We start from the raw sequence: 22,935 nt of genomic DNA, 5'->3' as shown, positions 1-22,935 counted from the left end.
TTAAAGGGGTTGTCTCATCATAGACATCGCTAGAACCCGCACCTATATCGAGAACGGAGCCCCGCAAGGTGGTGGCTGGAGGACTCCGATCCGGCCACCACCAAACCGGCTTCCCATATCCCCATAGAAGTGAATGGGAGCGTACCGCGCATGCGCAGCCCCCGCTCCCATTCATTTCTATGGGGCTGATGGAAATATTTCGCCGGCCCCACAGAAAATGAATGGAGGGCGGCTGCGCATGCGCAGTGCGTCCTCCTTCACTTGCCCGATCCGTTCTCAATATAAGTGCGGATATGCCCCCTTTGTCCATGATGAGACAACCCCTTTAAAGCTCAGAGGTCCTAATCCAAATCTTTAACGTTCCCTACAATGTGAGATTTAGAATGCTGGGGTCTTCATGAATGGCAGAGGAACCTTTGGCGCGAGGGTCCAGGTGGGACTGGTACCTCCGCATCCCCCTCTAACTACACCCATAGGCAAGGTGACGCGTTACGAGTATGGTAATTTAAAGCGGAGAAATATCTGAGTCACAGGACTTTCCCCCCACAAATACAGGTGTATTGGCTTTTCGGCTGCTGTCTGGCATTGAGCGCTCAGCTTGAATTCAATTAGGCATTCCTAAAAGGGTTGTCCCAAGATTTAAACATATCCATATGACCGAGCATGCACACTGACCCTCATGTGGTCGGACCCCCACCGATCGGTAATACATTCATAAGTGTTACTTATGTCCAGACACCTACCCCTCTTTTCCCGGCCTCTTCGTTGAGCGCGGCTATCCACGTCTTCAGCCATTGACTCCTCCAACTATTCAGAGATAAGATCCAGGACAGCAGAGAGTCGGCCTCACTCTGCGCGCCGGAATAAGACCTCTTTGCTTTACGTTTCCACCAAACGTTCAAGATGTACTGGACGAGATATACAGCGATGGTCACCAAGGAGGCAAAGAAGAGGGTCACCAGGCATAACCACTGAACTTCTCCAAACCAAGACATGGCTCAGCGTGGTCACCACATCCACGAGATCCCAAGCTTCATGAAATAAGAGTTGAATTATATTCCCAAAGAGGTTCCTGGTATGAGGGGGGTCAAAAATAATAAAACGGAACGTGGGGTACAAGTTCCATGTCCAGTGACAGAGTCGAAGGTCAGAAGATAGGTTCACCTCAAATGTAAGATTCCAAGGCGGACAGAAACTGGAGATCCCAAGTGGAAGGAGTCGGAAGAAGTGTAAGATGTTTTGGAATTTTCCCCGGCATCCCGCATCCCAGGAAGGGGAGGAGGTGGCAAGACAAGCACTGGCATAGACCTAAGGAAAAAATTCCGCGGCCTCAGACCTGTTGGAGAGACACGGTCTCCTCCTGTGTCGTAGCTCGAGGGGGGACGTCAGAAACAAACAAGACCATTCTCTCTTCTCCGAGTCAGCGGAACGTATCCAGGAAAACAGGTCTTCTTCCAGGAATGGCGGAGTTTCCCTCTAGTTCCTCTGGAGATAGCGGCTCCGGGCTTTCATTTTTGAAGTCCCAGCAGCGCCCAGAAGAAGTGGCTGGAGAAGAGATCACATGATTAGTCAGCATTCAGAGGAGAAGATATTTTGGCAGGAGCCTTGAGACGTCTTAACGCACCCCCCACCCCCACCCAGACAGCTCAGAATAGAAACAGTCGTTATAAAGCCTCATACACATGGTGAGGATTTGGAAAAAACGTGTCTGCTTTGTTCCAGAAACAGCACCACACTCGTCTGCAGGTTGTCTGTGGTATTGCAGCTCAGCCCCTTTCACTTCTTGAAGCTCAGCTGCATTACCTGACACAACCCATGGACAGGGGTGGCGCTGTTTTTCAAAAAGTTTTCAAACCCCTTTAAATTAGGTCCCCGTGGACATCTATGGCCGCCCTATCATACATTTGTACAGAGACACGGCTGTATTACAGCTTCATACAAAATTCCAGTTGTACGGACCCTGAACATGGCGCCTATACTTCTGCGGCCTGTATCTATGCATGACTCGGATGCCATAGTTGGTGGGTATTTTCCCCTAAAAGCATTGCTTCTAGGGGTGAATGTCTCTGTATGACTGGGGTATACACAGGCACCATATGGCGGCACACAAAGTACTATAGCGCCATATAGTGCCATGCACATACTGTACGCGGCACATAAAACTGGAGGTACACAGAGGTGCGGTGTGACCCCATATACTGCTACAGGGGAGGAACTACAACTCTGGATGCCAGATGATACATAATACATCTGCACAAGCACTTAAAGGAATTGTCCTCTTCTTCTAGAAGTTCTGCCTAGTGTTTCAGTTCATCCTCTTTCGAGTGACTGGACAGTGCCAGAGTCTGTAGGGGCACACCCCTTTTGCTAGGATAATGGTAACTCCCAACTGTCAATTGAACCATGCATTTCCAGGAGGAGTAACAGAGGAAAGGATACAATGCGCAAACAGAACCTGCTACAGAACAGTTATTTCATTGGGAATGCGGGTATTTTCTAAACCAGACAGAAGAGATCCCCTTTAAGTAAATTCTGGAGGATACCCTTGGGCTATACGCACACGAACATTGTTTGTTTCCGTGTCCATTCCGTTTTTTTTTTTATGCGGATAGGATGCGGACCCATTCATTTCAATGGGTCCGCAAAAAAAATGCGGACAGCACACCGTATGTCCGTTCCGTAGCCCCGCAAAAAATATAGAACATGTTCTATTCTTGTCCGCTTTAGGCATTGTTACAATGGATCCGCAAAAAAACAAAAATAACTAAAACGGTTGGCATACGGATGTCCTCATTTTTTTTTGCGGACCGCAAAACACATACGGTCGTGTGCATGTAGCCTTAAAGTGAACCTACACTAATATATACAGTAATGTAATAGGCCCCGCAGGGATGGCCAACCTGAGGCTCTCCAGCTGTTATAAAACTACAACTCCCACCATGCCCTGCTGTAGGCTGAGAGCTGCAGGCAGTGTGGGCATGCTGGGAGTTGTAGTTTTGCAACAGCTGGAGAGCCCCAGGTTGGCCATCCTTGTAATAGGGTAAGAGGAGGAGACGGCAAAATTGCCAAGTAATATGGCTTTCCCTGCTTTATGATAAGTGCCTCTGGTAACAAGCATTCATTGAGGAATTGTTTTTTATGTAATTCCCTTTAATATCAGTGTCCTTCTTGCGCCTTCATGCAACTTTAGCTTATTTTAAAACTTTCAACAGAATTCATTATTTTGTAGCTTACTGACACCACATGATCCCTTCAAAGCTTTCGGTTGTTCAGCTGTGCAGTCATCAAAATCCTCCATAAGGAGACTATTGCACCTTCATTCAACTTTAGATTATTCTAAAATGTTCGACAGAATTATTTTGTGAATTTTTGCCATGAAATCCCCCCCACTGACACCACATCACATAATCTTCAGCTCGTTTGTTCAGCTGTGCAGATGTCGTAAGCCACCATCATAATGTGGCTATTGCGCCTTCATGCAACTTTAGCTTATTTTAAAACTTTCAACAGAATTCATTATTTTGTAGCTTTCGGATGTGAATTTTTGCTACGAACCCTGCCCCCCCCCCCCAACACTGCATGATCTGCCGAAGCTCTTGTGTGTTCAGCTGTGCAGACGCCATAAGCCTCCATAATGTGGCTATTGCACCTTCATTTAACTTTAGCTTATTCTAAAACTTTCAACAGAATTCATTATTTTGCAGCTTTCAAACAGGAATTTTTTGCCATGACCCCCCCATCCTGACACTGTATGATCCGCCGAGCCTTTTGTTTATTCAGCTGCGCTCTATTTATAGAGAAATACATATCTGTAATGTACGTTTTGTGCATTATGTTCCCATGACAACCCCATAAACTGCACAGCACGTTCTCCCAGGTCGGGCTTTGTTTTATTCAAATCATATCAAAGGGGGTGACTTATCGAACTTTTATTTTTGCTATTAAATTATTATTATTTTTAACAATGCAAAAACATCAGATGGGAGTGGCCCTTAGGCCTCTTTCACACGGGCGTCATGTTTTTTGCCCGGATAAGATGCGGGTGCGTTGCGGGAAAATGCGCGATTTTTCCGCGTGAGTGCAAAACATTGTAATGCGTTTTGCACTCGCGTGAGAAAAATCGCGCATGTTTGGTACCCAAACCCGAACTTCTTCACAGAAGTTTGGGTTAGGTGTTGTGTAGACTGTATTATTTTCCCTTATAACATGGTTATAAGGGAAAATATTAGCATTCTGAATACAGAATGCATAGTACAATAGCGCTGGAGGGGTTAAAAAATTTTTTAAAAAATGTAACTCACCTTAATCCACTTGCTCGCACAGCCGGCATCTCTTCTGTCTGTCTTCTGTGCTGTGTGCAGGAAAAGGACCTGTGGTGACAGTCACTCCGGTTCATCACATTATCCATCACCATGGTAAAAGATCATGTGAGGGACCATGTGATGACCGGAGTGACGTCATCACAGGTCCTTTTCCTGCACACAGCAAAAAAGAAGACAATTTTTTTTTAACCCCTCCAGCGCTATTGTACTATGCATTCTGTATTAAGAATGCTATTATTTTCCCTTATAACCATGTTAAAAGGGAAAATAATAATGATCGGGTCTCCATCCCGATTGTCTCCTAGCAACCGTGCGTGAAAAATCGCACCGCATCCGCACTTGCTTGCGATTTTCACGCAACCCCATTTATTTCTATGGGCCCTGCGTTACGTGAAAAACGCACAAAGAGGAGCATGCTGCGATTTTCACGCAACGCACAAGTGATGCGTGAAAATCACCGCTCGTGTGCACAGCCCCATAGAAATGAATGGGTCAGGATTCAGTGCGGGTGCAATGCGTTCAACTGTGAAAGCGGCCTTAAAGGGGATGTCTCACTTCAGCATGTAGATAAAGGTAATACAAGGCACTTACTAATGTGTTGTGATTTGTATTTCCTGGTTTGATTCTTTTTTCCATCATATTATACCCTGCTCATTTCCAGTGGTTACAATCACCAGGCAATCCAGCCTCGGTGGTCGTGCTTGCACACTATAGGAAAAAGTAGCCGCCTCTATGGTGGCCGGGACTGTGGAAGAGCACGTAAGCACGCATTCGCAGCAGCTCCTGTCCCGGCCACCTTGTATCTGCACTCCAGCCGGCGCTTTTTCCTCTAGTGTGCGAGCACGACCACCGCTGCTGGAATACAGGGTGGTCATAACCCCTAGATACAAGCTGTGTGTAATGTGATGGAAAAATGAATCCAGCCAGCAAAGGAAGCAATATGGAGAATCACAATACATTAGTAAGTGCCTTGTATTAGCTTTCTCTACATGATAAATTCTATTTGCTGAAGCGAGACAACCCCTTTAAGGGCCTCTCCCATCTGAGGTTTCTGCGCTTTGTATGGTTTTTAGACTGCTGCGACTTGGCTTGTACACGCGCAGTACACCCACACATGGCAGGTAGTGTAAATACTGGATTCCTGTCACATTCGAGCAGCTGCGCCCTGATATACTGTGTACACAGCTGCTCTATTATACCACCTGCAGCTTCACCCGGTGTGTATTGGCCTCCCCGCAAATACAAAGTTTACATAAGTATTTATTTTACACTGTCCCTTTAAGAGACACTTAAAGGGGGAGTCCATTTTTATATTGGAGGGACAGAATGTTATCACCAGCTGTATGTTTATACACATCCTCTATGCAAATATTGTCTCCGCTTCAGCAAATGACATCAATCATGTAGACAAAGTTAATACAAGGCACTTACTAATGTATTGTGATTGTCCATATTGCCTCTACACTTCTCAGTTTCCATGGTTACGACCACCCTGCAATCAGTGGTGGTCGTGCTTGCACACTATATTAAAACTCACCAGGCTATGTGCGCTCCTATGGTCCCGGCCACTACGGAGGCACTTTTCCCTATATTGCACAAACACGACCACCGCTGCTGGATTGCAGGGTGGTCGTAACCATGGAAACGAGCAGGGCATAATGTGATGGAAAAATGAATCCAGACAGCAAAGGAAGCAATATGGATAATAATAATGCATTAGGAAGTGCCTTGTATTAACTTTCTCTACATGATATATGGCACTTGCTGAAGTGCGACAACCCCTTTAATCTCTTCACTTTGATCAATAGCAGAGTTGTCACCCAGCTGTCTCCAGCTCCCGAATGGTATATTTGCTTAGCCGCACAGTGCTCCATCCATACTTGCCTTCAGGACACTAAGGAGACTGAGCAGTGCACCCCCGTGTGGCTGTAATGGCAGCCATGTTGCTTTCGTACTCAGCTTTCCCAGAAGCAGATAATGGCGGGTGGCGGAGTGTAATGGGAGCGCTGGGAAACTCCGCATGTAAATATTGACAGAGGTGACTTTGCTTTCTCGGTTCTTTCCCACGTAAGTTCAGCAATGTAACTAATTCCTCATTTCCTAATCAAATATTTGGAAATTTAAAATGCAAATATGGAGGAAGCGACTCCTAGAGAAGAATGACTGGGAGCAGCTCAGTGCCTCCCGCACCTCACCTCCTAGTGACCAGCACCCTCATGCATGCGTACACGGTCTGCAAACCGCCCATCCGCAAAATACGGATGTGGTCCATCTGTGGACCCATTGACCCGATTTTGCGGACATGTCCTATCCTTTTTTTGGCGGAACGGACATACAGATGCCAAAGGCACATGCTTTCGGTAAGCCCGTTCCACAAAAAGACAGAACATGTCCTAAGCTTGGACACAAAATGTGGACCAAGGACCCATTGAAGTCAATGGGTCTGCAATAAATGCGGATGCAAAACGGACGGTATCCGTATTTTACCGATCCAGCAATTTGCAGACCGCAAAATACATCCGGTTATGTGCATGAGGCCTAAGGATTCAAATGTCGTATGCGGCTATGCCCTAAAGGTTGCTTTGACTGGCAGTTCTTTTCCCCAACCTTTGCCAATTAGGCATGCTACATGGGGTTATCAACTTTTGACCACCCCGTTCCATTCCTGACCACGTTGCAGGGAAACTTAAAGGGGTTGTTCAGTTTCAGGAACAAACTGGACAACCCATTATGTTGCTAGAAGTTCCTCACCATGACTCTTGGACAATTCCCCACTTGCTTTGTTGATGTGAAGTTCCTCTGGGGCAGGGCCTACAAAACAGGATAGGGGGCGGTACCTTCCCCCTCTCTTCATGGACTCGATCTACCTCCCTTTGTATGCTACCATCCATGGATTACAAGATGCCTATTGAATTAGTGGGAACTATATAATGTTTAAAAGGGGTTTTCTGGTTTGAGTAACAAACCGGACAACTAACGGGATCAACTGGTAAGTACTTACCTGGCAGATCCCATGCCAGTTCTCCCGGCTAGGCTCTATTTACCGTTATGCAGTGGTGACGTCATGTTGGCAACACATGACCACTGCAGCCAATCACTGGCCTCAGTGATATCCCAAAGAGGTCAGTGATTGGCTGCAGTAGTCACATGTCGTCGACATGACATCACCACTGCAGATGGGTAAATAGAGCCTGGCTAGTAGAACCGGGGCAGCGCCTGCCAGGCAAGTACTTACCAGTTCTTATTGCAGGCTGATGCCGAGGGTTGTCCGGTTTGTTACTAAAACCAGACAACCATTTTTAAACATGATATAGTACCAACTAATTCAATAGGCATCTTGTAATGCAGCATACTAGGCGAGGTAGATCGAGTCCATGAAGAAAGGCGAATGGTACCACCCACTATCATGTTGTGCAGGACCCGCCCCAGAGGAACTTTACAGCAGCCAAGCAAGTGGGGAATCGGCCAAGAGTCATAATAAGGATCTTCTAACAACATAATAGGGTCCTTTCTAGAGGTCTTTCCCTCTTCTATGTAGTTCACTAGCAGATCTCTCAATACAACCCCCCCTACATTGTCCAAAGTGGAGAACCGATTTAATTTTTATGTTGGGAACAGGGGAGAACGGTTTAAAGGAATAGCCCCATATATCTATATTTTCCATTCCACCTTTCAGTGGTTCTTCCTCGAGTTCACAAGATCGCCAACATGCAAGACAGTCTACGATGACCCTGAATGACCACTTCTGCTTGAATCAGATCTTTACGATTGCGTCAGTATCGCTACTCGTAGGACCCACCCCAGAGGAACTTCACAGCAGCTAAGCAAGTGGGGAATCGGCCAAGAGTCATGATGAGGATCTTCTAGCAATATAATAGGGTCCTTTCTAGGGGTCTTCCCCTCTTCTATGTAGTTCACTAGCAGATCTCTCAATACAACTCCCCCTACATTGTCCAAAGTGGAGAGCCCCTTTAATTTTTATTTTGGGAACAGGGAGAATGGTTTAAAGGAATAGCCCCATATAGCTGTATTTTTCATTCCACCTCTGGCAGTGGTTATTCCTCGAATTCAGAAGACCACCGACATGCAAGGACAGTCTATGCCACCCCTGAATGACCACTACTGCTTGAATCAGATCTTTACGATTGCGTCAGTATCACTACTCATAGGCCCCGCCCAAGAGGAACTTCACAGTGCCCAAGAGGAACTTCACAGTAGGGAATGTTTTAAAGGAATAGCCCCATATATCTATATTTTTCATTCCACCTTTGGCAGTGTTTTTTCCTCGAGAAGACCTCCGACACTCAGGGACAGTCTACGCCACCCATGAATGATCACTTCTGCTTGAATCAGATCTTTACCATTGTGTCAGTATTGCCACTTGTAGATGGATAGCTTTATAAGGGCTCGTACAATTATAAGCAGCGATATATAATCCTGGCGTGACTACTCGCTTCACTGCGAGCAGAAGACGACTAGATAAGGAATAACAAAGAAGGCGCACTACAATAAGACAATACACAGGGATGGGCACAACCATTGTGGAAGGAGGTTCAGGGGCCGACTGAACAGTATAGTTCTCTGTATTCAGGCTACATCATAGTAATATAGCTGTCAGCACTAAATTATCTCCTTCCTCCAAAGGATCAGGTAATAAAACGCTGACTGCCACTTCCAGGCACCAAAATTAACAGTCAGAGACGTCAGTAAAGCTATAAAATTATATCTATATATAGAGCAGACTCTCAATGGGAGAACTCCGAGAACAGTGTGACTTAAAGGGGGATTCCACCTTGTAAAATTTAGTAACTATATACATTGAAAAAGAAAAAAGGGTCACAGTCGTTTTTTTTTTAGCTATAATAACTTCGAGGAAATCTCGGTGACAACAGAGGTGACCATCATCACATCGGCCACCTAAGTAGTCACCGGGCCGTTCTACAGTTCTCATTAGTTACTCTCACCGTTACCATTCAAGAAAGCGGTGACAACCAGAGATGGCGGAAAATAATTTTTGACAACTAGGCAAAACATGATGACTGACGTTTCTACTGAGCTAACATAGCGGACAGATTGTGGCCATGGCGGTCGGCGCTTACGTGGGGGGCTATTGCTCTGTTATTTGACTCTTATCTACTCCAAGGTGGAGAATTCCTTTAAATTAGAGGGGGAGTACACTTTTGCCAGTTAGGTGTGATGGGAACTAACGCCTATTCTTCAACCTCGCAACCAAGAGAATTTTCCCTCTGAAATCGAGACGACATCGCCAACATTTTTAAGTCCTCCCCGAACTGTCAGCTGTCGTCACGTTTTGGGCGACCGCCAGTATGGCCGTCGTTACAACGTCACCAGAAGTGGTCACCTAGTTTATAAGACACGGTTAAAGCCTTGTGTGCCTTTCAGGGCGAATGACAACCCTGTAGCTGGAATGGGGGCCATATTGGTTGTCACCCAGCTTTCACAGGAACTGGAAAAAAAAATATGAGGATTAGTTAAATTTGTAGCCAATTGGTAAAAGGGAGGTCAATTAAAGGATTTTTGGGGGGATTTTTTGAAGCAGTGTTTATTTCGATGGGAATGGTTTTGTCATAGGGAAAGTACAAAAAAAGTCAAGGGAAAGTGAAAGAGGTGGTCAGAAATGAAGGGGGGGGGGAGGGTGGGGGGGTCACCATTGTGCTAAGCCGTGCGATCGCTCCTTACTTCCTGGTGAAACAAACAGGAACTGAACTCTCATTGTTACAGAGCTGCAGCAGCGAGAAGTCACATCCACATAGTATGAATAGTCAGGTCACAGCCTGCGGGTAACCCCTTGTGTGCTGGAATATCCTAGAAGAACGCACGCTGCTGATCAGACCAGGGCTATGCGTCTACCTGCGACTTCATCCAAATAGTGTTTTGCCATTTCCTTTGACTTCTATGGGTCGCGACGTGCGGCGAAAGTCATCGCCTTGCCCCGAACCTGGCACTGTAGAGTGCGATAAAGTACGCCGGCGAAGCCCCCGCACTGCCGCCCACCCCTCTGGGCACCCCCCGGTGACAATCACCATCACGCCGGACCGGTCTCTGCTACGGTGCCCACGTATGGGACTCTGTCCTACTTCTCCGTCCTCTGCCAGTGCCACCAGCCTACTCAAGGGCACAGCTCTTGCACGCCGTCGCCAGCGCGCTCGACCCCCTTCCTACCTGTTCATGTGACTCAGCGAACCCCCCAGCTGCGAGGCCTTGTGATCCCACACCGCAGGAGCCCAGCACCCGGCTGCTGGCCACAGCAAAGCCCAATACCTGGAGGAGTGGCCGGGACTGGGAGCTTTGCATAATGAGGGCCTCCCATAATCCTTGCATTGAGTGTGACTGGAGGAGGCTGCAGGGGTAGGCTGCACACTGCACGCTCACTGCACACTTAACCCTATAGCTGCCGCTTTCACTAGCAACCCCCCTTACGGACAGTGCAGCGCTGTCTGGCTGAGCCGTGCTAACTGGCAATGATGAGGTTAACCATTCCCAATCCTGCATACTGGGAGAGCAGATAGCCTTTCTGTGCTAGAGGGTCCTTTTAACTCTTTGCTTGCCAGAGTGCACAGCTTGAAGATAAGATCACTATCCCCCACAGGCAGGGAATGTGAACTGGTCAGACTGGTCACCCAATGCCATGAGCCCCCTTCCCCCTGCTGAAAACACTTTGCTCCAGTCCTGGTCAGTTACTGCTGGGGAGGACTACAAATCCCATGATGCAATAGGACCTGGCAGCGAATCCGCCAAAAAACGAGTGGATGCTGCATGAGGGCAGTGGTGATCTCATGCAATCAAAAAATTTAAGTAAAAAGAGAGATTAAGTGCCCCCCCGCAGGGCTATAAAGCCTGGGAGCCCCCTAGATTGCTCAGGGGTGATACAGGCGGCTCCTGGCACTGCCCTGTGCTCCTGCCTGGTCTCTGCTGGCACAGGAAGAGACGGCTACAGGAAAGCGGCTGCTGATTGGCTGCTCACATGTAGCTTCCTGTCAGAGGGGTAGACAGCAGGGGCAGACACGTGGGTAGTGTAGGGGCAAGATGTGTATGTGCTGTGTGACTGGCACACCAGAGGGGGCAATTCTGTGCAAATGGTATTCACTTGTATGCCTCTACTTGTCATCCAGGGTGCACCTAGCCTTTCTGCTGCCTGAGCCGAAAACTGAAATGTCTGTAGTGCCCCTAGTATTTATAGTGCCCCTCAGTGGTGCCACCAGAATGTATAATACCCCCAGTATTTATAATGTCCCCACTAGTGAAACCAGTATTTATAATGGCCCCTGTAGTGCCAACAGTATCTGTAATGTCCCTAGTATTTATAATGCCACCAGTAATGTCACCAGCATGTGCAATGCCCCCTGTATTTATAATGGCTGCCCCCGGTAGTGCCCCCAGTATTTAGCATGCCCCCTCTTTATTGTCCCCAGTATTTAGCATGGCCCCCTCTTTATTGTCCCCAGTATTTAGCATGGCCCCCTCTTTATTGTCCCCAGTATTTATCATGGCCCCCCCTCTTTATTGTCCCCAGTATTTAGCATGGCCCCCTCTTTATTGTCCCCAGTATTTAGCATGGCCCCCTCTTATTGTCCCCAGTATTTAGCATGCCCCCTCTTTATTGTCCCCAGTATTTAGCATAGTCCCCTCTTTAGTGTCTCCAGCATTTAGTATGGCCCACCTCTTATGGGTCCCCAGTATTTAGCATGACCTCCTTTGTAGGTGTCCCTAGTATTTAGTATGGCCCCCCTCATTAGCATCCTCAGTATTAATAGCATAGTCCCCTCTTTAGTGTCTCCAGCATTTAGCTTGGCCCCCCTCATAGGTATTCCCAGTATTTAGCATGGCCTCCTTTGTAGGTGTCCCCAGTATTTATCACGGCCCCCCTCGTAGGTGTCCCTAGTATTTAGCATGGCCCCCCTCATTAGCATCCCCAGTATTTATAGCATAGCCCCCACTTTAGTGACTCCAGTATTTAGTATGGTTCCCCTTGTTAGTGCCCCCAGTATTTATAGAATGGCCCCCCTCTTTAGTGTCTCCAGTATTTATCATGGCCACCCTCGTAGGTGTCCCCAGAATTTAGCATGGCCCCCCTCGTTAGTATCCTTTAGCATGACCCCCCTTGTAGGTGTCCCTAGTATTTAGCATGGCCCCCCTCGTTAGTATCCCCAGTATTTAGCATGACCCCTCCTTGTAGGTGCCCCCAGTATTTAGTATGGCCCCCCTTGTTAGTATCCCCAGTATTGATAGCATGGCCCCCTCCAGTATTTAGTATGGCCTATCTCTTTAGTGTCCCCTGTATTTATAAAATGCCCCCCCCCCCTTGTTAGTGTCCCCAGTATTTATTGCATGGCCCCCTCTTTAGTGTCTCCAGTATTTAGCATGGCCCCCTCTTTATTGTCTCCAGTATTTATAGCATGGCCCCCCTCTTTAGTATCCCCAGTATTTATAGCATGGCTCCCCTCTTTATTGTCTCCAGTATTTATAGCATGGCCCCCCTCCTTAGTGTCCCCAGTATTTATTGCATGGCCCTCTCTTTAGTGTCCCCAGTATTTATTGCATGTCCCCTATCCTTAGTGTCCCCAGTATTTATTCTATGACCCCCCTCCTTAGTGTCCCCAGTATTTATAGCATGGCCCCCCTCTTTAGTGTCCCCAGTATTTATTGCATGGCCCCTCTCTTTAGTGCCCCCAGTATTTATAGCATGGCCCCCCTCTTTAGTGCCCCCAGTATTTATTGCATGGCCCTCTCTTTAGTGCCCCCAGTATTTATAGCATGGCCCCCCTCTTTAGTGCCCCCAGTATTTAGCATGGCCCCCCTCTTTATTGTCTCCAGTATTTATAGCATGGCCCCCCTCGTTAGTATCCCCAGTATTTATAGCATGGCCCCCCTCGTTAGTAACCCCAGTATTTATAGCATGGCCCCCCTCTTTATTGTCTCCAGTATTTATAGCATGGCCCCCCTCCTAAGTGTCCCCAGTATTTATTGCATGGCCCTCTCTTTAGTGTCCCCAGTATTTATTGCATGCCCCTATCCTTAGTGTCCCCAGTATTTATTCTATGACCCCCCTCCTTAGCGTCCCCAGTATTTATAGCATGGCCCCCCTCTTTAGTGTCCCCAGTATTTATAGCATGGCCCCCCTCTTTAGTGTCCCCAGTATTGATAGCATGGCCCCCTCCAGTATTTAGTATGGCCTATCTCTTTAGTGTCCCCTGTATTTATAAAATGCCCCCCCCCCCTTGTTAGTGTCCCCAGTATTTATTGCATGGCCCCCTCTTTAGTGTCTCCAGTATTTAGCATGGCCCCCTCTTTATTGTCTCCAGTATTTATAGCATGGCCCCCCTCTTTAGTATCCCCAGTATTTATAGCATGGCCCCCCTCTTTATTGTCTCCAGTATTTATAGCATGGCCCCCCTCCTTAGTGTCCCCAGTATTTATTGCATGGCCCTCTCTTTAGTGTCCCCAGTATTTATTGCATGCCCCTATCCTTAGTGTCCCCAGTATTTATTCTATGACCCCCCTCCTTAGTGTCCCCAGTATTTATAGCATGGCCCCCCTCTTTAGTGTCCCCAGTATTTATTGCATGGCCCTCTCTTTAGTGCCCCCAGTATTTATAGCATGGCCCCCCTCTTTAGTGCCCCCAGTATTTATTGCATGGCCCTCTCTTTAGTGCCCCCAGTATTTATAGCATGGCCCCCCTCTTTAGTGCCCCCAGTATTTAGCATGGCCCCCCTCTTTATTGTCTCCAGTATTTATAGCATGGCCCCCCTCGTTAGTATCCCCAGTATTTATAGCATGGCCCCCCTCGTTAGTAACCCCAGTATTTATAGCATGGCCCCCCTCGTTAGTATCTCCAGTATTTATAGCATGGCCCCTCTCTTTAGTGCCCCCAGTATTTATAGCATGGCCCCCCTCTTTATTGTCTCCAGTATTTATAGCATGGCCCCCCTCGTTAGTATCCCCAGTATTTATAGCATGGCCCCCCTCGTTAGTATCCCCAGTATTTATAGCATGGCCCCCCTCTTTTGTGTCCCCATATAAGGATAATAAGGGGTTACATAAATGAGGACAGGACACAGATCATACAATAATTGCCTGCACTGACGAGGAGAGCAGCTGTCGGTGGATCCCTTCCAGGAGAATCTGTCCATAAAAAAATAAGCTGATGATCAGCATTATCCGGGCAATGAAGAGCTTCCCCGAGGATCTAACCTCCCACCCACAAGATAGGTGACCAGAGTCTGACCACCGGGGACTCCCCCCTCACAAGATCCAGTGCCACTCAATGGTGCTGCCGTCAGGTATGCCCACTGCCGCTTCATTCATGTCAATGGACCTGCCGGATATAACCAAATGGTGTCTTCTCTTGGGCAACAGTGATCGATGATACAGCAGTGTGCATGACCCATAATGCTCATAGATGTGTTCAGTGATCTCCAGTACAGGGCGTAATATGGACCCATGGGGCCCAACACCACCATGATTATGTAGGTTTTCCTAATGCACAGGGATAATGCACACAGTGATGTCACAATGGTGGGATAATGCGCACAGTGATGTCACAATGGTGGGATAATGCGCACAGTGATGTCACAATGGTGGGATAATGCGCACAGTGATGTCACAATGGTGGGATAATGCGCACAGTGATGTCACAATGGTGGGATAATGCGCACAGTGACTTTACAGAATAGCAAGAACGCTCACAGTGATATCACAGTACTATGATGATACGTATGGAGATGTACAGAAATGAATCAGTGATGTCACAGCACAGAAGTAATGCTCCCTTCCACTGTCCGTATACATCAGTGACTGCACATATGTCCGAGTGGAGATGGGCCCCTTTAGTCATTGGGGCCCCATAGCATCTGCTACCCTGGTAGTTACACCCATGCACAGGACATTTCTTTAATTATTATACTAAACTCCAGGTGGATAGCCACAGACATTATTTAAAGGCGTTGTCCGACCCAAGGTAAAATCTGCAATGGGAGACGACAGGAACTTCTCCCTTCTGGTTAAAGGGGTTCTCCGGGAATAAAAAAAACGAAAATACACAAATATTACTTTATTATAAATATATTCCCAAATACCTTTTATTAGCTATAATGTCTCGTTTTGTCTGGGGGGAGCAGTCATCAGGAGAAGAAAAATATCCTGCCGTCCTATTAGTACACATAAAACCTGTCCTAATCACACAGGAGGACAAGTTATTTCACAACACTGAGCTAAAGAGCTGCCTAATCCTCCTATCTGCTCTGACTGTCAGGGATTATGATCCTGACTACAGTTTAGTATGATTTTTTGCTGAATCTTTGTGGGAATGGAGCTCATCAGGAGACATGAAGTACAGAGAGGACGGACTGTGGTAATAGAGACTACGTACAAGTGCTGCTCATTAGCCACATCTGCTCCGTTCCTACAGAGATTCAGCCGTATTCAGCATCATAATCCCTGACAAGTAGAGAGGAGGATGAGGCAGCTCTTTAGCTCAGTGTTGTGAAGTTACTCCTGTGTGATTAGGACAGGTTTTGTGTGCACTAATAGGATGGCGGCCATTTTATTTCTCCTAATTATTGCTCCCTAGACATTATATGGGTACTTTCACACTTGCGTTGTTGGATTCCAGCAGGCAGTTCCAGATCCGGAAATACATATGCAAAGAGATATCATTTGTTAACGGATCCGGATGCGGATCCGTCTGACAAATGCACTGAAATTCTAGATCCGTCTCTCCGGTGTCATCTGCAAAAACGCATCCGGTATTTATTTTTATCGCACTTTTAAAACCCGATCCGGTTTTCCGGAACACTTGGTACTAGATCCGGCATTAATACATTTCAATCGAAATTAATGCCTGATCCTGAACCAGATTTTTTTGTCGGAGAAAATACTGCAGCATGCTACGGTATTTTCTCCGGCCAAATACCGTAAAGGGACTGAACTGATGCATCCTGAACGGATTGCTCTCCATTCAGAGTGCATTAGGATAAAACTGAAGCGTTTTTTTTCCGGTATTGAGCCCCTATGACGGAACTCTATACCGGAAAAGAATAACGCTAGTGTGAAAGTACCCTAACTAATGTAAGATATTTGGGAATATATTTAAAATGAAGTAATATTTAAGTATTTTCATTTTTTAATTCCTGGAGAACCCCTTTAAGAAGCTCATCATAAAATACATGACATCCTCTTTCTAACAAAGCTAGAACCAGCCCTGTACCTCACATGGATCCAGAGATCTCCACATTCACTGCTCCAATTGCTGTACTAATTTTATTTCAGGGGGTGCTTCCTTTCTCAGGAGGCGTGTCCTTTCTGCTGCAGCTCTCTGCCTATCATAGCTTGGGGGGTGTCCCTTCTGCTCCAGCTCTCTGCCAATCATAGCCCAGGGGCGGTGTCCTTTAGGCTGTAGCTCTATACATAACATAGCTTGGGGGGGGGGGGGGGTGCCCTTTGTGCCTATCATAGCTCAAGGGACATGTCCTTTCCGCTGTTGCTCTCTCCCTGTCACACCTCAATGGGAATGTCCTTTTATGCTGCAGCTCTCTCCCTGTCACAGCATGTAGAGGCGCTGTCTCTTCTGCTGCAGCTCTCTCCCTATTACAGATCAGAGGGCGTGCCCTTTCTGCAGCAGCTCTCTCCCTGTAAATGTCATCACTTATAACAGTAGATGCAGCTGGTGGTAGTTAAAGGATGAAACTCAGCATGCGCGACCACCTCAGTGATGTTACTGAGGTGGACAGAGAAACTGGGAAAATAATAAACAGCAGGTGGCGCTGTGCAGATACATGTTATTGAATAACTCAGTGGCTATGCAAAATTTTTGATTACATGCAATTACAAAAGTATTTAGATCCAGGCGCTGGTTTGAAAACTGTAGAATATTCTTTTCATGGGACAACCCCTTTAAGGGGGTTTAAGCTAGGGGGGCTGAAGTGGTTAAACACATTATAGGTCTCAGTTGATTTTTACTCTAAGTTCAGACAACCCCTTTAAGTCTTTGCAGATTAGATTTTTTTTTCCTTAGGCCCCATGCACACAACAGTGCTGCTGCTGTGCTCGTGTTGTGGACCGCAAACCACAGGTTCCCAAAACATGGGCACCGGCCGCGTTCACTCTGCTTCAAAGGGCCCGCAATCTGCAAGATCCTGTGAAAGACAGGACATGTTCTATCTTTTGCGTCGCGGAGGCACGGAGCCGAGAAACCCTGCTGCGGGCTTCTGGGCTCGTGCCTCCACACTGCAAAAGATAGAACATGTCCTGTCTTTTGCCGTATCCTGTGGATCCTGGACCCGACGCGGGCACGGCGGCACCACGGTCGTGTGCGTGGGGCTTTTGGCGAGCTTACATCACGTCGTCTTGTGAATCCACGCTCCCTGACGTGCACACAGATATCCCGGAATAGGTGTAACGCACTACATGGCATTGAGGGACGTGTAGAGTTCATTGTATCTCCAGCTTACAGCATAGCAAAGTGTGCAGACACTGAACCAGCAGGGGTCGCCAGGGAGAAGTGAGCGGTCTGCAAATAGTAGGTGAACCTGTTGCAAGGGGCGTATATGCTCCAGCCAAAGCGAACCTGTTTTTCATGTTGTCTATCCTATGAAGGAGACACACCCACATATGGGCCCTTGTAAAATAAAGGGCCCCGGAGTTATTGTGTGGGGTCTATCGGTCACTGGTGTGAAATCCCCAGCAGAACCTCTACATCTTATGGGTGACCACCTAGGAGGAAAGGATTCTATATGTCCTATATGTCAGCAGGAGCCGAAAACGCGTTGTGTATATAAACATGCCATGTGCGCGGTCTTAACCCCTCCGGGACCTTAAGGACCAAGACAAAGTTAAAAATCTGATGTGCGTCACAATAGTTTTGGAATCCTTTTACCTATCCAAGCCATTCTGAGACACATTGTACTTCATGTTAATGGTATATATGTTTTACCTTTATTTTAAAAATTTGGAAAAATTTGCAATAAAAAAAAAAAAAAATATTCTGCTTTTACGACAGATGGTGATAACTCATAAAATAGTTATTACTTAAAGTCGTTCTCCAGGAATTAAAAAAATGAAAATACTTAAATATTATTTTGTAATAAATATATTCACAAATACCTTTCATTACTAAGCGTACTTTCACCCTTGCGTCATTACCACAAGTGTTCCGGAATTTTGGACGGAGAAAATAGGTATATTCTACGTCCTGTTAAAGGTAAAATGACTGAACTGAAGACGTCCTGATGCATCCTGAACAGATTTCTCTCCATTCAGAATGCATTAGGATAAAACTGATCAGTTTTTTTCCGGTATTGAGCCCCTAGGACGGAACTCGATGCCGGAAAAGAATAACGCTAGTGTGAGAGTACCCTTAGAATGGCTTGTTTTGTCTGGGGAGCAATCATTAACACAGTATATAAGGCCGAAAAAAGGACATTTGTCCATCCAGTTCGGCCTGTTATCCTGCAAGTTGATCCAGAGGAAGGCAAAAAAAAAAACTGAGGTAGAAGCCAATATTCCTCACTTTAGGGGAAAAAATTTCCTTCCCGACTCCAATCAGGCATCAGAATAACTCCCTGGATCAACGATCCTCTCTCTAGTAGCTATAGCCTGTAATATTATTACACTCCAGAAATACATCCAGGCCCCTCTTGAATTCCTTTATTGTACTCACCATCACCACCTCCTCAGGCAGAGAGCTCCATAGTCTCACTGCTCTTACCGTAAAGAATCCTCCTCTATGTTTGTGTACAAACCTTCTTTCCTCCAGACGCAGAGGATGTCCCCTCGTCACAGTCACCGTCCTGGGGATAAAAATATGATGGGAGAGATCTCTGTACTGACCCCTGATATATTTATACATAGTAATTAGATCTCCCCTCAGTCGTCTTTTTTCTAAATTGAATAACCCTCATTTTGATAATCTTTCAGGGTACTGTAGTTGCCATTCCAGTTATTACTTTAGTTGCCCTCCTCTGTACCCTCTTCAGCTCTGCTATGTCTGCTTTTGTTCACAGGAGCCCAGAACTGTACACAGTACTCCATGTGTGGTCTGACTAGTGATTTGTAAAGTGGTAGGACTATGTTCTCATCACGGGCATCTATGCCCCTTTTGATACAGCCGATTATCTTATTGGCCTTGGCAGCAGCTGCCTGACACTGGTTTCAACTGGTTTGCTGTTCACTAAAATTCCTAGGTCCTTTTCCATGTCAGTGTTACCCAGTGTTTTACCATTTAGTATGTACGGGTGACTTGCATTATTCCTTCCCATGTGCATAACTTTACATTTGTCAGTGTTAAACCTCATCTGCCGCTTATCTGCCCAAGCCTCCAATCTATCCAGATCGCTCTGTAGTAGTATACTGTCCTCTTCAGTGTTAATTACTTTACACAGTTTAGTGTCATCTGCGAAAATTGATACTTTACTGTGCAAGCCTTCTACAAGATCATTAATAAATATATTGAAGAGAATAGGGCCCAATACTGACCCCTGAGGTACTCGGCTAGTGACAGTGACCCAATCTGAGTATTTACCATTAATAACCACCCTCTGTTTTCTATCCCTCAGCCAGTTACTTACCCACATAGAGACGTTTTCTCCCAGTCCAAGCATTCTCATTTTATATACTAACCTTTTATGTGGTACAGTGTCAAATGCTTTGGAGAAGTCCAGATATACGACATCCATTGATTCGCCGCTGTCAAGTCTAGAACTTACCTCCTCATAGAAACTGATTACATTAGTTTGACATGACCGATCCCTCATGAAGCCATGCTGATATGGAGTTATTTGCTTATTTCTGTTGAGATGCTCTAAGATAGCATCTCTCAGAAAACCTTCAAACAGTTTACCCACGACGGATGTTAAACTTACCGGCCTATAGTTACTGGGCTCTGTTTTTGGACCCTTTTTGAATATTGGCACCACATTTGCCATGCGCCAATCCTGTGGGACATTCCCTGTCAGTATAGAGTCCTTAAATATCAGAAATAAGGGTCTGGCTATGACATTACTTAATTCTCTTAGGATATGGGGATGTATGCCATCTGGTCCTGGCGATTTGTCTATTTTAATCTTTTTAGGACGCCGCTGTACTTCTTCTTGGGTCAGACAGAACACTTTTAATGGTAAATTAACTTTTACATTCTGCATTTTATCTGACGGTTTATTTTCTTCAGTGAATACAGTGGATAAAAAGACATCTAATAGCTTTGCTTTCTCCTCATTGCTCTCTGCAACTCCCCCCTCATCACTCTGTAGAGGGCCGACACCTTCAGATTTATACTTAGGATTTATATTAGGAGAAATAAAATGGCTGCCAACCTATCAGTTCACACAAAACCTGTTCTAATCACACAGGAGGACAAGTTACTTCACCACAATGAGCCATAGTGTTGCCTCATCCTCCTCTCTGCTCGTCAGTAATCATGATTCTGAATACAGGTAATTCTCTGTGGCAACGGAGATGATGAGGAGATATGAGAGGAGGGTGAGGTGTGGCTAACGAGCAGCAGCACTTGTTTACAGTCTCCATTACCACAGCCCCACATTACCACAGTCTGTCCTGTCCGTCCTCTTTGTACTTCATGTCTCCTCATGAACTAAATTCCCCAGAGATTCAGCTAAAGTTCTTATCATCTGTATTTAGGATCATAATCCCTGACCAGTAGAGAGGAGGAGGAGGCAGCTCTTTACCTCAGTGTTGAGAAGTAACATGTCCTCATGTGTGAACAGGACAGGTTTTGTGTGAACTAATGGGACAGCGGCCATTTTGTTTCTCCTGATGATTGCTCCCCAGACAAAACAAGCCATTATAAATAATAAAAGGTATTTGAGAATATATTTATAATAAAGTAATATTTAAGTATTTTCATTTTCTTAATTTCCAGAGAACCCATTTAACATTTCTCATATGTCCACTTTAGGTTGATATAATTTTTTTAATTTTTAAGAAAATTTACAAAACCGACTTTTTAAAGGTCCAATTCAGTGATGAAATCATTTTATGGGGCTTACATAAAAGAAACTACCCGTAAATGACCCATTTTAGAAACACCCTCAAATTATTTTAAATGCTTTTTTTTGTCCCACATGCTGTATTGTACTGCATTGGAACTCTCAGTATTACACTGACAATTCGGCTAGGGGCTGGACCTCATAGGCCTCCGTAGGTGGCAGTCCCTGAGGTCTGTGTAAGTGATCGGGCTGACTTAGCAGCCATCGTACCCCTGTCACTGCAATGCGGGGGGCTAATGGGGTCAAATGGGATACGGCCTCTAGTCTGTATACAAGATGAGATACGGCCTCTAGTCTGTATACAAAATGAGATACAGCCTCTAGCCTGGATACAAGATGAGATACGGCCTCTATCCTGCATACAAGAGGAGATACAACCTCTAGCCTGGGTACAAGATGAGATATGGCCTCTAACTTGGATACAAGAGGAGATACAACCTCTAGCCTGGATACAAGAGGAGATACAACCTCTAGCCTGGGTACAAGATGAGATATGGCCTCTAACTTGGATACAAGATGAGATACGGCCTCTAGCCTGGATACAAGATGAGATACGGCCTCTAGCCTGGATACAAGATGAAGATACGGCCTCTAGCCTGGATACAAGATGAAATGTGGCCTTTAGCCTGGATACAAGATGAGATACAGCCTCTAGCCTGGATACAAGATGAGATACGGCCTCTAGCCTGGATACAAGATGAGATATGGCCTCTAGCCTGGATACAAGATGAGATACAGCTTCTAGCTTGAATACAAGTTGAGATACGACCTCTAGCCTGGATACAAGATGAGATACAGTTGGACATGGAGGCATACAGGTTCTGTATGGTATCCTGCAGCACATTTGCTCACAGATGATGCCGCTGGGTCTGTAGATCCTGCACAGGCCTTTAGCCTGGATACAAGATGAGATACGGCCTCTAGCCTGGATACAAGATGAGATATGGCCTCTAGCCTGGATACAAGATGAGATAAAGCCTGTAGCTTGGATACAAGATGAGATACGGCCTCTAGCCTGGATACAAGATGAGATACAGCCTTTAACCTGGATACAAGATGAGATACAGCCTCTAGTCTGAATACAAGATGAGCTTGGCCTCTAGCCTGGATACAATATGAGATACGGCCTCTAGCCTGGATACAATATGAGATACGGCCTCTAGCCTGTATACAAGATGAGATATGGCCTCTTGCCTGGATACAAGATGAGATACAGCCTCTAGCCTGGATACAAGATGAGATATGGCCTCTAGCCTGGATGCAAGATGATATATGGCCTCTACCCTGGATACAAGATGAGATACGGCCTCTAGTCTAGATACATGATGAGATATGGCCTGTAGCTTGGATACAAGATGAGATACGGCTTCTAGCCTGGATACAAGGTGAGATGCTGTTTTGCTCACAGATGATGCAGCTTGGTCTGTAGATCCTGCACACTCATGGGTTGGTGAAGCTGGTGTCCCAGCTGGTCTCATTAATGCTCGATTGGCGATAAATCTGGTGACCCAGCAGCCAAGTATTGTAATTTGGTGGAGACATTCATGGGAAACCCATGCTGTGTGCGGGCGAGCATTATCCTGCTGAAAGAT

At 46.1% G+C, this 22,935-nt stretch overlaps 1 protein-coding gene across 2 annotated transcripts in view; it reads right to left on the bottom strand.

Annotated features, from left to right (window-relative positions):
- Window positions 1-11,222, bottom strand: part of C2CD2 (C2 calcium dependent domain containing 2) — a 62,115-nt gene extending 50,893 nt beyond the window's left edge. For both annotated transcript variants that reach the window (XM_044283699.1, XM_044283700.1), the window contains exons 1-2: window positions 10,506-11,222; window positions 744-1,545 (exon numbers count right to left, since the gene is read on the bottom strand). In XM_044283699.1, coding sequence (XP_044139634.1) covers window positions 744-995 — 252 coding nt within the window. In that variant the 5' untranslated portion in view covers window positions 996-1,545; window positions 10,506-11,222. The remainder of the gene's footprint in view (window positions 1-743; window positions 1,546-10,505) is intronic.
- Window positions 11,223-22,935: the final 11,713 nt, after the last annotated feature.

The sequence above is a fragment of the Bufo gargarizans genome, chromosome 3 (genome assembly GCF_014858855.1).
Source record: "Bufo gargarizans isolate SCDJY-AF-19 chromosome 3, ASM1485885v1, whole genome shotgun sequence".
Lineage (NCBI taxonomy): Eukaryota > Metazoa > Chordata > Amphibia > Anura > Bufonidae > Bufo > Bufo gargarizans.
The sequence above is the reverse complement of the archived record's forward strand: the minus strand, read 5'-3'. Positions and strand labels throughout refer to the sequence as shown.